Here is a 15,139-nt window from a genome sequence, read left to right on the forward strand (position 1 = left end):
CATGGGGGCCATGACACGTCCGAGATGTTGTAAAAAGACGTTTTAGTGGGGAAAACTTAATCATCCTCTTATTATAGCCATAAAAAATTAAATGAAATTCATGAACTAAACTTTAAGTATGAGTAAATTTCTTTCTAAAAATGTTATTTTTTGTTGTATTGAAATGCAATATTTCCTGTTTTTAATAGTGGTAAACTAAAATTCAGGTGGTTCAATAATTATTACCATAAAGAATATTATTATATACGAGACTCTGGTGTCTCATGCCGCACATGAATAAATATACTTAAACATTTATATTTCGAGTGTGCACCACGAGTCATCCGTGACTCAGCACGTTGTTTCCTTCGTTCATGCCAATTTCAGCTGCTACCATTGTCTGCTTTGCTATTGCATCAGCTTCAAAGTTACAGGGTAGATGTTTACATTTGTCATGTTGTGGAGGTTTATTCAATAATTCACTCACTATTAGTCTAATTGAATATAACTATTTTGCGACATGAGTCACTTGTGACTCATGACAATTACAAAGCAAAAACCTTCCACGGTGGTGCTCTCTAATAGAACATAATCTGGAAGTTCCGCCAATTTCACCCAGAACGCCCTAGTGCTAGCTTACACTAAACTGTCAGATGCCAAAATTCGCCATTTACATCAGTCACTGATGCCTCATTTTTTTGTTCTCTTAGGACAAGAAGCTTATACATTGCACTTAGTCCTATAAGCCTTAGCGCTGGTTCCAGAGTGACAGGATAATTAGGATGGATAAGGTTAGGGGGTAGGGGCCGCCTCCTATTGAGATCCATGAGGAAGAATTAGGGCACTAATCTCAATGTCACGTCTCCCCAGAAGAAGGGGAAGCCAGCACTGAACCAGCCTCTCTAGTCAAAGCAGGCAGGGGGTGACACACCCTTGTTGAAGCTAGCAAGAACCTCTGATACTTAGAGAATGAACTTCACCAACTCCAACAGTCATCTCCCACAGTAGACTAGACCTATTAAATTACCCTTGCACCCCAGAATCCCAACATTTGCGGTTAGTGATGTGCCGCTCCTGGACATCCATAAGGTTGCCCAGATTCAAGTGACACATCGTTTTTTGCTGTGCCCAGTGGTAGGTTCAACTGGAAGGTATAAACCAGCCAGAAGTGATCCCTGCTGGGTTCACTGGTGCCTCATACCGTACAGATATAATTCATCTTTATGAGTCACCAGTGACTCACGTCGCAATATGAGAAAGATTACAATAAGAAATACTTATAGCAGACTTACCATGAACAGTGATAGTGGCACTAGTGGTGACTGTCCCCACAGTGTTGGTGGCCTGGCACACATACACCCCTTCATCCTGGATGGAGACCCCAGTAACAATGAGGGTATGGTCATCCCCCACGTGGGCCCTGGGTGGTAGAGTGGCTGAGGGGTGGTCTCTGTACCACCTGATCAGTGGTACAGGCTCTCCACCTGCTCTACATACTAGGCGGGCAGTTCCTTCCGGAGCTACTGTTACATCCCTCGGTGTACTCGTGAAGAATGGCTTTACTGAAACAATACATCCTATGATTAAATGAGGATACAGGAAAAGGCTTATAGACTTTGATGGCGTTTTTTTTACGATTGAACTGTTATGAACCCTGCTACTAATTGCTCTTTTGACTCAGTTTTAATATTGAATAACAATGTCTCATTATCAATCACGAGTTCAATAAACCTTCACCTTCCTTGCTGTAATGGAAAAGAAAGTTGAGGATGAATTTCCTTACTACGTTTTGTGGATGCCTAATTGTATTTGGTGCAGGGTAAGGTATACTCAGAGGGAAGAAGAGTAGCAGAGTAACAAATTATACATCTGTCTCATAATATGTTACTCTATGGTGGTAGCCAACTATACGCGTTACAGAACTTCTAATTTCTAACTTCTAATTCTACGCGAGCGGTACATCTATAGTACTGTTATGATCATACCTACCAAAGACCGCCAAGTGAAGTAACCTACCGTGAACAGTAAGGGAGGCCGCTCCACTCTCCCGCAATCCCGCCAAGTTCTGGACGACACACTGATAGTCTCCCGCATCCCCTGGTCTCACGTCAGCGATCATCAAGCTCCCGCCGTCCACCAATCGGAACCTACCTCAGAACAATACAAGTCAATACATCATGCATAATTAGTTAAATAGTTTCTGCCGATACAATTATATTTACAGGGTGTCCCACGAGTAACCCGACAAACTTCTCAGGTGGTTTCCTCTCATCAAAATAATAAAAAAAGTTCATATAAACATATGTCCGGAAACGCTTCGTTACCGAGCTACGGCTAGTGAAAGATTTCGCCCGATTTTCTAGGAAAGGGTGGAGATAAAGCGAAACTGATGTTTATATGGCGTAAAGATAGTTGTAAAATTTATTGGATTTTATGTAAAACTGAAAAATTGAATAAAATTCGTCCCGGACCTGTAAGACCACCCATTTCTGAGATATCATACAAAATATGCAAATTTTGGTCTCGAAAAACATGCTTTTTTAGATTTGAAGTATATTAACTTCATTAAATGGGTAATAAACACGCAAACTTTTTAACCAAAACTTTTAGAAAATTGAATTCCGAAGAGAATAATGTAAAATAGGCTTATAATAAACATACACAAAGTTTAAATAATTAATGTCAACTAATTAAATCGATATATACGAAAACTAATACCGTAAATGCAATATATGTTTATTAAATGATAAATAAACAACTTAAGCCAATACAAAAATATAGAACAGGACCTACATTGTAAATGTTTCAACTCTTTAAACATGTGTAATGTTTAAAGAGTGAACCTTTTGAGGTCGGATTTGCGCCATTGTACTCTATTAAAAAGACCTAAAGACCTCTACTCGACCTATGCTCTTATTTAAGATTTCCTTCGGACTATTTGGAGGCCATCCCCCGACATGACAAAAAAATGCTAGTTACTTCAAAAGTGTATTTTAAAGTGCAGATATGATTCACTTATATAGTTAATGATATTTGATATTTAGTTTTATTGCTTTACCTGAAATCGTTTGGGAATGATCATCATTACCTGTGCGGGACTTTTTAAGGAGTTTGTAAAATATAATAAACAAGAAAGTCTATTCTTGGTGCGAAATTCATAAAGACAGTTAAAATCTAGGTTTACGTAATAGCCTAATTAGTGAATGGTTGATTAAATTGTTATAATTATAGAAAGACAATGTTCAACAGGAACAATTTGTTTGAAAGTTGCGTTTTTACATCAAAGGTTGTGGAATGCTACAACTGAGCAAAATTATAAGAACTTTAAACTATATTTAGAATGTTGAAACTCATTATTCTTATTTTTTATTCGAATGTTACAAACCAATACATCGTTCATTGATAAGTTAAACGATTTCGACAATCGATTGGTTGGGGCTGCTGATCGAAGAATTGTAATTGTAAATTCATTTTAATCATACACCTTCATAATATTTCGTACTTTTACAAGAGCCAGTTAAATACTCCACCTGGTAGAAGACTGGAGGTCCACAACATCCCCGTCCTTACGCCAGTGAAGGGCTGGTTCCGGGTGCCCTTTGGGGGGTCCGCAGGCCAGAACTGCCGTCTCTCCAAGGGCCACTCTCGTGTCACGTGGTTCCTGACGGAAGTCCTCCCTCAACACTGATTCAATACAAAACGTATCACTAGATGTAAGAGATCAAAAATACTAATTTTTTAAATTTTATGAATTAACATATATCCTCACATGTCTAAATGTTCATTCTATCCATGTTATGGAGTTTCAAACTTAGGCTACTATTTATTTTACCAGCACATTTAGGCTACCTCAAACTATACCGACTCCCTTATATTGTGCTGTAAAGTCTTCGTTCAGCCTGAGGTCAAATTTCTACGAATATGATCATTCCTTATTTATACTAATTTTATGTATATACTGTATGTTTAAAAATTGATACTTATATTGTAGAATCGATCAAAAGTTATATTTAGCTACTTACATTTAGACAACTCTAACTGTAAAACATTGTTAAATTTGGTAGAGTTTTTGGTTAGGACTGGTAACAAATAGTCGTAAGACATTTTCTTTCTTTAATTTTGTACGCTCTTAAATTCCATGAAGCGTAGTGAATGTTGATGTATTCTACATTCTGAACGATACTAAAGTACCAAAGTTAACTCTAACCTTTATGAACGCTTCCGTGATCTGAGCTTTAATTTGGGTACTATCTCGAGGGATGTTTTTAGGAGCCGAAGGCGCTTCTGTAGCGCACTGATGGCCAGGGCATTTCCCAACGGTACTTTCCGGACCTCGTCCAACGTGATGTTGGAAAAATTGGACGATCTAGGACGTGATCTAAGGTTGGGAAAGTACCGATCGCAAATGCCCCAGGCCATCAGTGCGGGCTTTGGTGGCCGAACTTCTAGCGAAAATAGAAAAAATATTCTTCGAGATAGTACTTACCTAAATTCCAGCTCAGATCACGTGAGCGCTCGTAAATTTCAAATTCAACTTTTCTATTTCTAATAAGTACGAATGTATTTACTCACTTATACAGACCAGTGGCAAATAGTAGATAAGGACAGAGTGGCCTCATTATATTACCAAAGCAGGCTATCCTTTTTCTAAAATTTAATTTAATTTATTTTTATGGTAATTAAGTTAGTTAAAGATTCTTTGAATATTTAAAATATTGAGCCGAAGCCCCTACCTTATAATGATATTCTTATCGTTATAGGCCTATGTCTTCAGAGCTGCGCTCTGTCTGAAAGAAGAAGGAATAAATATTGCTTGTGCTAGAAAGTGTCTGCCATACCTTTTTAGTGTCAGTCTATACTATACTACCACAATGAGAAAATAGTGTTTTAATTAATAAGAAAGGCCAGTTTACAGGTTTTACTCGTGATCTGTATGTTTTCCTGAAGCATATTATTTTTATATGTGCTGTTAAATGTATTGTTGCAAATATCAAATGAATAAAACACTTTGTTTAAATTAGGTAATACCGATAAAATGTATATTTTGAATATATTTTAATACGGCTCGAATTTAAAACTGTTATGCACATTGCACAAGCTTTTCAACGGTTAGAAAACACTAAAAAAGTTAATAATTACCGAAATATAAAACCAAAATGGCGAAAATTTTAAATACTTTTTACAGAAGTGACTTTAAATGGTTGGCTACACCAGAATTTAATATTTTTATAAATATTTTGTAATATTACTTAATTTATGAAGATTGACCATAGACGTAATTGTTGATAGCAAATTTCAACTCCGTCAAGGTACCTGTTAATATTTTTACAACAATGAAATAGTCACCTACCTCTCACAATACAATACAACAATTGTGCCTGTATGGGTAATTATGTACAACTTCAATATGATATTTAAATTTTATTTTAGCCCAGTAACAACGCCTAAAATATTGGTAGAGAGTTTTGAAACTATTAAGATCATGTAATAAATTATCTAAATTTGCTCCACATTTATACATAACACTGAACATAATTTGGAAAAGGTTAAATTTACCTCCTCCTCATCTAAAAACATGAGATGATGCTCCCCAAATTTAAATTCTGGATACGGCACTGATATAACATGAAGCAATATATATATATATATATATATATATATATATATATATATATATATATATATATATATAGCACAAAACTTTAACAGACTGACGCCACTTCATCTTGTATCAAAGTTCCTTTCCTTTGAGTTTCTGATCTCGTTGGAGAGAAGCATCCTTTAATCATAGCCCTTAGTGCTGCTGCCTTACGTGCCCTCGCGTCGCTATATATACTTACTCAGGGCTTTGAGATGATGTAAGGGCAAAGGAGAACGGACTACTCTTTTGTAATTGAAACCCTAATGCAGCACTTTTTCTGTGACCTTAACTTGGTTAAAACTTAGGATTCCAGTCGCCAGTTTCATTGACCGTTTAGACCAATCATTGTTTTTTAATTATTGTGAGCTGTAACTAAAATACCGAGAAAAATTCGATAAAGAAGATATTAACTACAAAAAGAGACCGGTTTTATTATTTTATTAACTAATATAGACACAGGAAATGTAGAATATTTCTAAAGAAATCTATATTAAGGTTTAGGAAAATGTGAACATTAGTGAATATTATGCATATTTTCCTGTGACCTAATGTGGTCACATGGAAACAGCTGTAAGTACAGTACTTAATACAGAGTAAGGTCACCTGAGTGTGTGTTATTAATCTGGGCTGTGACGAGTTAATGTTGTTGAAAACACAGTTATGTTCGTCGGACATTCAAATAATAATAATAAATGACAAAGTGCTTTTGTTTGTTTTTTTGCTTTTACGCGTAAACTACTGAACCGACTGTAATGAAATTTTACATGGATATTCTTAGGGTCCCTGGGATGAATGTAGGCCTATTCTTATATAAAAATTCCTCTGGGCTACGCCCCACTTTATTACGTTAAGCAATAAAACGGCTAAAACTTACTAACCCCAGTGCATTAATGACCTTACGGACAGAATAATAGTTGAAATTAAAATAATCCCGCCTCATTCCTTAAAACATGTAGTTTCAAGTTTCTACAACAGGCTTGGAAATTGTCAAAATCTCGTGGGGAATTATTTTGAAAATCTTATATAAAAACACAGGTTAGTGTGTTTGAGCCGTTTTATTACTTAACGTAACTGTAATTACTAGTGCTACTGTAACTTTACATTTAATATTTTCAAACTGCCCCTAAAAAGCCCATTTTGGGGAATTGTTTTGCTTTTGCATCTTAGAGGGGTGTCCTGAGTTTCATATTTCTATGCATTGAACACGCATCACAATCTGATAATCCAGGTGTACTAAAGCTATCCCACATATTCTGTGTCACTGGTTCTCTGTTATCAATGCAATTCCACGGTACAGGCACGTCCCGTCTGCTGTTATCAATACAGATGGCGCCATGGGTGGAACTGGAACATGACTGGAATGTCCCTGCTTCGTGGGTGGACCTGCCTCTCCTAGATTTCTGAGTCAGGATTTCATGCATGTTCGAGTCTACTATCTCCGGGTGCCATGTGTCCAAAAACTTCCACCTATTCCTTGTCTGAAAATTTGACGAATAAAAAGGAAAATCGTTGTTATCAACGCCCTTTTTATTAACCATTTCCTCTTCTGGTATTATTCTTTTTTTCCCGTTTACTCCGTTGAGAGTCTTTTCTGTCATCTCACACCAAACCTTGCAAAGTCTTATATTCGAAACCATCACACCGTAATGGTTTTGCTAATGGCGCAGTGCAGTGGATACGGCGGTTATCGCAAGATAACTGAACGAAGCATGGCTGCTGCTTGGATGGGTGACCGCTGAGCGATCCTGTCCTTGCAAGCAGCCCTTCTGCCCGGCCATTGATGGTGGTTCGGAAGTCAGCTTTACCTTCTCCTGGTAAAATAAAACATTCTTTGGCCTTTACTGTAATCGTTATTAATGATATGTTTACAATGTTATACAAGAATGGAGGTCGGGTAACGTTCCTATCTTGTTTTATCTACTAAGATTACGGTGCTGCCTTGCAGTGATGGCGTAGAAAAAACAGATCCATCGAGATGTGCCTATCACTGAACACAATAAGGATCTGATGGATCTGTTCACAAATGCGTGAGATAGCAATGGTATATTGGTGTGAGCTAACTAAAAAGACATGGCATTGATGCTTCTAGACATTGTAAAAACATATGTGACTGGGTTCCGGATTTAAGAACATTTAAGAATGGATATGCTCTGAATTAGTAAATAATATTTATTGTAAAACTCACATCCTTAGCTGGTAAGAGGAAAGGATTCCACGATTACACGTAGAACATTGCTGAATAGAGCAATTCTACCTATTCAGTATTCAGCAATGACAGAAATCGGTTTTGTATGGATTTCGTGTAAATTTATTGGAGCCCCTAATGGATTTTGGGCTATTTCAAAAGAGTGGTATCTCAAAAACATAGTTTATTCAGAATTGATAACAACTGAAAAATTTACAATCCTTTAGTATTTGAGTACTATATTCTTAATTATCTATATTTTCAACACCAAGACAAAAATTAGTCTTATTCCGACTTTATGTAAATTTGTTGGATCTGTTTGTAATGGATTGTTTGTAATGGATCTTGAGTTATATTTGTCAAACAGTTTTTTATTCTAAGTTCATAATACTAAACGCAATTGAAAAGTTGGAAAGTTTGTAACGCTGTAGAAAGAGTTGACTATCATAAAATGATATTGAATATGTGCACCCAAACAGTAGAAGTGTATTCCAGCTAGGGTAAATCTAGTTATTTAGAGAACATTTGGGAAAGACCGATAAATGTAATAATTTATTCAGGATTAGGTGAATTAGAACAATGCAATTAACACTTTATTCAATGTTTAAAAGTAAATTTTACGGAAAATAGTATACATTTCTTAAAATTACAGCGACTGTGAACTAAGAGATTCGTACCAATACTTTTATAACTCTTGAGGACTGTTGGCCATTTTGGGATTTTATTTTATTTTAGTGGGTTGACTGTCGTCGATATTTTCATTCCGACAAGCACTCCCCCTCCCCCTCCCCCTCCTCCCTTCATTAAAGTCTCTTTAACCTCGATCTCACGTCCGACATAACAGTAAAGTTACGAACAACTCTTTACTGCCCCCCCCCCCCCCCCCCCCCCGACTAACCACCTCCCACAAGCGTCGGTCTCATTAAGCGGCGAAATGTGAAGCAACACTGCACTTAGCGCATGAAAGGGCAAGTCTGGGTAGTTAAGTACCGGAAGTCATCGCAGCCAAAGGCGGCCCGGAAGTTTAGCCAACGTTGCCAAACCCTCCGATAAAACACACGAATTGCCACAAGTTGGCACTACTGAGGCTCAATCTAATAAAATAGGGATAACGAAGTTTACTGCCTAAGTATGACAACAAAATTTGCAGTTTAAAGATTAGACCTCCAAAATAAACGATATTTAGAAGTTTGATTGAAAAGGTATCCAAACGGGCATTCAATTATATTTTTAAAGTCTAGACATAAATAAGGCATAATTTTTTAGGCTTTAAAATTTTTAGTATATGTAATTCAAGCCAATAGAAGATCATTTATAACAGTTCTATGGTGAAATTTCTACATTATAATATGAAAACACGAGCACGACTACCAACAATTACTGTTATCACTAATCAATTTAAAACACAAGTTTTAATTGTTTTGTTTTTTACATTTAGAAATCATTAACACTGTACAAGGTTACAATGCAAGAAATAATGTCACATTATCAAGAAAATAAATAAAATAAAGAACTCAAACATGTCCATTTAGTCATTTCTAAATATATAAATTGTAATAAGTAATGTCTTTGATTTTATTAGTCACACCAAAGATAACTCACCCAGTGCTAAAGATTGAGGCAAGGCAAAGTTGGCGCTCGGACTGCCATCTATGGAGATAAATAGCAATTACTTGAACGACAACTATCAAAGTTACGTGGCGCAGCCCTAGCGTTGGCCATAAGAACTAACTGAAATAATCCCGAACCTCAACCAGGTCCGTAGGAACAAATACAATCAAAGATAATACATAGCCTACTTTGATCTTGTCCTCTTACAAGGCCAATGAAATTGAATCTATATACATCTCCCTATACGCAGAAGAAAAGAATATAACATTGGTTTTACGAGTACTTTACCAATATTTTGGGAGCTGCAGTACCCTGTCTTCAGGAAAAAGACATTAATTAATATACTTTATATAAAGTAAAAGTTTCTTTATTTATATTAGAAGAATTTAAATATAAACACAGTACATTAGTTGAAAATGTCCGGTGACGTGCAATTTTTAAACAAAATCTTTGTGGAGCAGTTGATTTCAAGTAAGAAATTATTGATTGATAGTGCCAACAATGTTTTTGAAAAATTTTGAATCCAGCAACGGTTTGAAATTACTGACAAAATTATCTTAAATTTAATCCAAATGGAATAAAAACAATTTAAATTGTACTTACTCCATGTACTTACTTACTCACTGATCGTTATTTTTCAATTCCGACAAAAAGTATAAACTTGTAACTTTGACATGGTAGATCCACTTAAGCACTAAACGAGTAATAAGAAGGGATTTCAAAATCATTAGGAATCATAAAATTCAATAACATATTTCAAGATAACAGCCGAAGACAAAATTTACTTCTGCCTATCTTCCTATTGTGCCCAAAGGGATGATAATTGTTTTAGAGACAATTCTAGACAATTCTTTTAAAGAGAAATACATTAATGTTTAGCCCTAAAAATAGGGTTTACACTTGGCATTCAACCGTTGTTAACGATTAATTTAATAGTATTACTTAATATAAATCACAGAGTTCTAATACTGATTTAAAACTTACGGCCCTTATTAATTTCTGTGGCTTTTTATTAATTAGGAATAAGCGAAAATTTATGTAACATAATGAAAACTTTTTGTATTAAATGAGGGTATTAATCCCGTAACACATTTTTGAAAAAAGTTGTGTTAAATCTCTTTCCAAAGCTACGAAATTATCAATGATCCTCTGAATAATATTCGTATAATTTTAAATATATTCCCTAAACTGCGTTAATACAAAAATAACTACAAATTTGATACTTTAAATTCATTTAAAATCTATGTAATATTTTTTTCAAATTGATAGACGGATCTCACATTCAACCGCTCATAATAGAGATAGCCTACTATAGTGATGAATTACTCCGGCGAAGTAGTGACAAGTGTTGACTGGTTTGCCCTCAGAGGGCTTTGAGTTTGCCCCTCCCCAAGTCGAAAAGTTCCAAAGTCACACCCTCTCTTCCTTGTTGTGGATTAGTGTCGAGGGATCCCAAAACAGGGAAGTGTCGACAACTAGAGGTTGCTCTGTGCTTTAATCTAAATCCGTTAAATCCAAATAATCGCTGAGTATCAGTCCTTATATAAAGAAATAAATAAGATGGTACGTTATAGGTTAAAAAGATATATATTCACAAGATTTGTTCAAAAATATGTTATGGCCATTTAAAATTTTACATTTCCTCCCAGTAATGTGTAAAGAAAGCAATTTTAAAGAACTAAATATAAATAATAAATCATTTTCTCAAAAAATTGATCTGGTGTTTTGTTTAAAGTGTACTATCCTTATTAGAATATCAGGCAAGACTTTTTCAAAAATTATGTAGATTGAACTTTAGTAAAAGAAATTAAGAATTTGTGATGAAAACAGAAACATTATGTTTTATATAACAATATTACTCTTATAATTAGGAAAGCACAAATTTATTTCCCAGTGCTTCAAGTTTTATTCCAATTTTTAGAATTTTAACGTCCAATAAAAGCATAAAAATCAGATGCCGTACTCCATAAATTATTACAGTTTAAAAGTATGCAAGATTTCATTTTAATTTTGAGTCTAAATAAAATTAAACTTCGATAAAGACTAATCGAACTGGGTCTGTGTAGTTACACTGGTGCTTGGACAAACCATTCATTAATACAGAATGTTTCTTAACACATGAACAGTTTTAAAGAACGTACTCATTTGTTCAATCATTCTTTAAGATTTATTAAACCTTTACAAAGATGAAAAGTAGAATATCAAAATAGGTTTCAAATTTGGATCTGTTTTTATGAACAAAACTAGATTATTGCCTATGGCTTCCCTTAACATGATTGTCTTTTCTTTGTTAAGAGTGTTGTTGAACCTTGGTCATATTTAGGTCTACTTCTAAAGAAGTGTTTTTGAAGAACGTTTGAAGAACGTTATATTTTAAAAGTAAAGTAAATATAAAATAAAGAATGACTTATTTACCAGGCGAAGTTAGGGGTAGGAAGCCCCTTCTAATACTTAACCTGGGGACCTACGGCTTAAAAGTGACTTCGAATCGCCACCAATAGCCGAGCAGGCGAGCCGCTTACTAGGACAGGATCGCTCAGCGGTCACCCATCCAAGCAGCAGCCACGCTCAATGTTGCTTGATTCGGTATCTCGCCTTAACCGACGTACCCGCAACAATGGGCTATTGGCTAACACACATTTTAACCGTGGAAATAATACAAATCCTAGGCCAACAACGCACTAGGACACTTCCACATTTTAACCGAAGTTTTGTCCTAATCTTAATATAACCTTCCCATTTATTTGAGGTTGTTGTGGTGTGGCTATGAAATTCGTAGAGACCTTAAGGTACTGCTGCCTTGAATACGAGTATATGATAAACTGTGCTGGAACACGCTTAAGTCTTTCTGAACCCAGAATCAATTGAGCTTTCCATACTTTGTAATCTGCATTGGCTGGGAGTGATAAATTGGCTTTCAGCGAAGCCGCCACTCACCACTCAGGGGCTGGGAAAAAAACTCAGAACAAATTGGGAGGATATGTCAAGAACAAATTGAGCTATAGACTTAAATTAACTATAGACTTAATTGGTCCATGGAACTTCATTTCTACATAAAGATCGCGTTCAATGATGATGCACGTCTCTATGTGCAGGAAGACGTGATGTGATATGGAAGTACGTCTTGGCTATATATGTCTCCGACTTGTACCGAAGGTGGAGGATTCGGTCTATGATCTCTCTCTCTCTCCATGAAATATTCCTTTATTTAGTCATGATACATTCTGGAGTACAACACTATGGGCTTAGCGAAGCTAGTTACGCTATTCGTGGTCTAGCATACTCCTATATTGTATAGTATCTCACACCTCCTTCTGTCGGTGAGCCTCGAGAATAGGCTGACCTCTTCAATCATCTAATGTACCGACTATGATGTCTTATATATCGTAGGCTATAGTACTCGTAGGTGTGGTTTGCGTCTGAAATACTTCAAAATTTAAATACTAGTAGGCCTATAAGAAATCCCATGCCACACTGCTCGTCGAAGGCAGTGTACAGTTCCTCGTTGTTCCTTCTAAACAGAATGCGAAGTGTTGTTTTCTTCAGCACAAAGAGAGAAAATGGGCCAATTTTGTTTCTTTTACAGGCATTCTAATTTTTTGGACAAATAAGGAGGGATTGAAAGTTTTTGAGTCCCATACTTCAAACAGGATATTCTGATGATGATAAAATGTGAAGTTGTGCTGTTTATTGAAGTATTAGTTAAGCTTGTGTGAACCAGCTATAGTGAAACTACCTTGCGTTATATCCCATAAGAACGATGAAAAATTTAAAAATCTCTACTTTTTTCTTGTTCGCAGCTATTTTCTTGGGATATTTTAATTTTTATCGAAAAGTGCACAATTTTTAGTATTTTTAGGCGCCAAAGTCCAAAATGTTTGATATTTTTTTTCTGAACAACTCATAAAAATATGCCCTAAAAACAAAAAAGATGCATATCTTTGATATCTTCAAAATGATACGATTCATGATTCCATGATTCTACGACTAAGTCAGCGTTTACACTGGCGAGTAAAGTTGAGCAAGAGCTTGGGTAGCTACTTTTGCATAATGTGAAGAGTGTCAAGCAATTTTATCTAAAGTACTGTCGCTAATACACTTGTGCTTATCCGAAACTGTTCTCCAGTTCTTGCAAACAGCTGCCGGACACTGGTAACACTTGCGCCTGTTTACACTAGCAATTTTTACTAATGGACGCAACACTCAACTTCATGCCGGTGCAACATAAACATAAGAGCGCAAAGGTTTTTGACTTTTCTTATGGGTTAAAATCAAGATGGCTGCCAGTGCAGCCGACTCTTAATTTTAATACAGTTATGGAAAACTCTCGGCGATGTTGCAAGCAAACTAAAAAATCTTTCAAATAACTACTATAGTATTTAAAAAAATGTGAAAATTTAGAACTTTTACTTAGAGGTTCAAAACGTTGAGGTTACATATTTTTTGGTTTTTTCTGCTAACCATAACTCTCTACAACCTCTCGCGATGCAGCTTCTTGGTAAGTTATGCAGCGAACAGTAAAACATCGGAATGGTACCCATCGTTCCATTCCTCCGTTAAGTTCAGCAGAGTAGGGGAACAGCGCAATAAACTACTAGACTTTACGATACAGGGAGCTGCAGGGGAGGGCGCTATGGAGGGTTTGTAGGAAGTAATAGACCCTGGTACGCACCTATAAACGAGCAGTTGTTATAAACGGAGCCCTGGGGTGGAAAAAAACGGTGACGCGAAATGGACTTAGTTCACTGGATAAAATCTGTTTTAATACGAATCATACTTTTGTCAAAAGGGTATTTGCATGGATTTGTCACAATCTCTTGCAAGAAAGTAGCTAGGAAAAAAATTTGGGGGGGGTTCAGACAACTGATATATTCCCGTAGTGGACAGAGAGTAAGGCCCTATTTTGTTCCTTAAAAAGTTCTTGATCCGTTTCTTAGTTGAGAACAATCTTTCAGCAGTACATATCAGTAATACACTGAATTATTTAAATAATAATAATCGTTTACTAAAAATTTATTGAAAAATTGAAAACTGGGAGGAGGGATCCGAACCCCTTTAACCCTCTCGCTAGCTACGTCCCTGATCTCTTGGCATATGATGGGTCTTCAAAACAATGTTAAACTCGCGTTTCAAACCTGTGACACATTATGAAATCAGTACTATGTTAAGAACTATATTTCATTTATTACATGTACCTAATGGCATTGTCGACATACTGTTATAAGTAGGCATGTTAAAGCATAGTATTGTTTGGTATTCTTATGGACAGATTTGAAAAGTACAAGGATTTGTGCCCTGCTGTCCACAGAACCTGCTACTGAACAAGCATGTAATTAGAACTAGTCATCATTGTATAGTATTCAAGATTAGGCCATGGATACAAAATTTTTGTAATGCGGCTTTCGGTTTGACCGGCGATCTAATAGTTTCTGACAATTAAGGTCCTATCCATAAGGTTCTATATTATAACAGAGGCAAGGATAACAGAAAATAACAAAGGGTGAATCTTTGTTACAAACACAGATTCGGTGCGTCCTCTTTTCAAATTTATAAAGAAACGTCAAAATTATATTATAAACCAATATATATATATATATATATATATATATATATATATATATAAAATGTTGAACTAAATCACTAACTTTGAAGTTTGTTGGTTGCAGATTTCAGCAAACCTTACTTCCCTTGTGTCAGATTCCAGTCACCATCGGAGGTGGACA

General features: G+C 35.8%; 1 protein-coding gene across 1 annotated transcript in view; it reads right to left on the reverse strand.

Moving 5' to 3' along the window:
- LOC124353722 (roundabout homolog 1-like) overlaps positions 1–15,139 on the reverse strand; it is a 194,360-nt gene that overhangs the window by 33,851 nt on the left and 145,370 nt on the right. The window contains exons 3-5 of the mRNA XM_046803694.1: positions 3,510–3,663; positions 1,996–2,126; positions 1,272–1,541 (exon numbers count right to left, since the gene is read on the reverse strand). Coding sequence (XP_046659650.1) covers positions 1,272–1,541; positions 1,996–2,126; positions 3,510–3,663 — 555 coding nt within the window. The remainder of the gene's footprint in view (positions 1–1,271; positions 1,542–1,995; positions 2,127–3,509; positions 3,664–15,139) is intronic.

Source organism: Homalodisca vitripennis, chromosome 2 (assembly GCF_021130785.1).
Source record: "Homalodisca vitripennis isolate AUS2020 chromosome 2, UT_GWSS_2.1, whole genome shotgun sequence".
NCBI lineage: Eukaryota > Metazoa > Arthropoda > Insecta > Hemiptera > Cicadellidae > Homalodisca > Homalodisca vitripennis.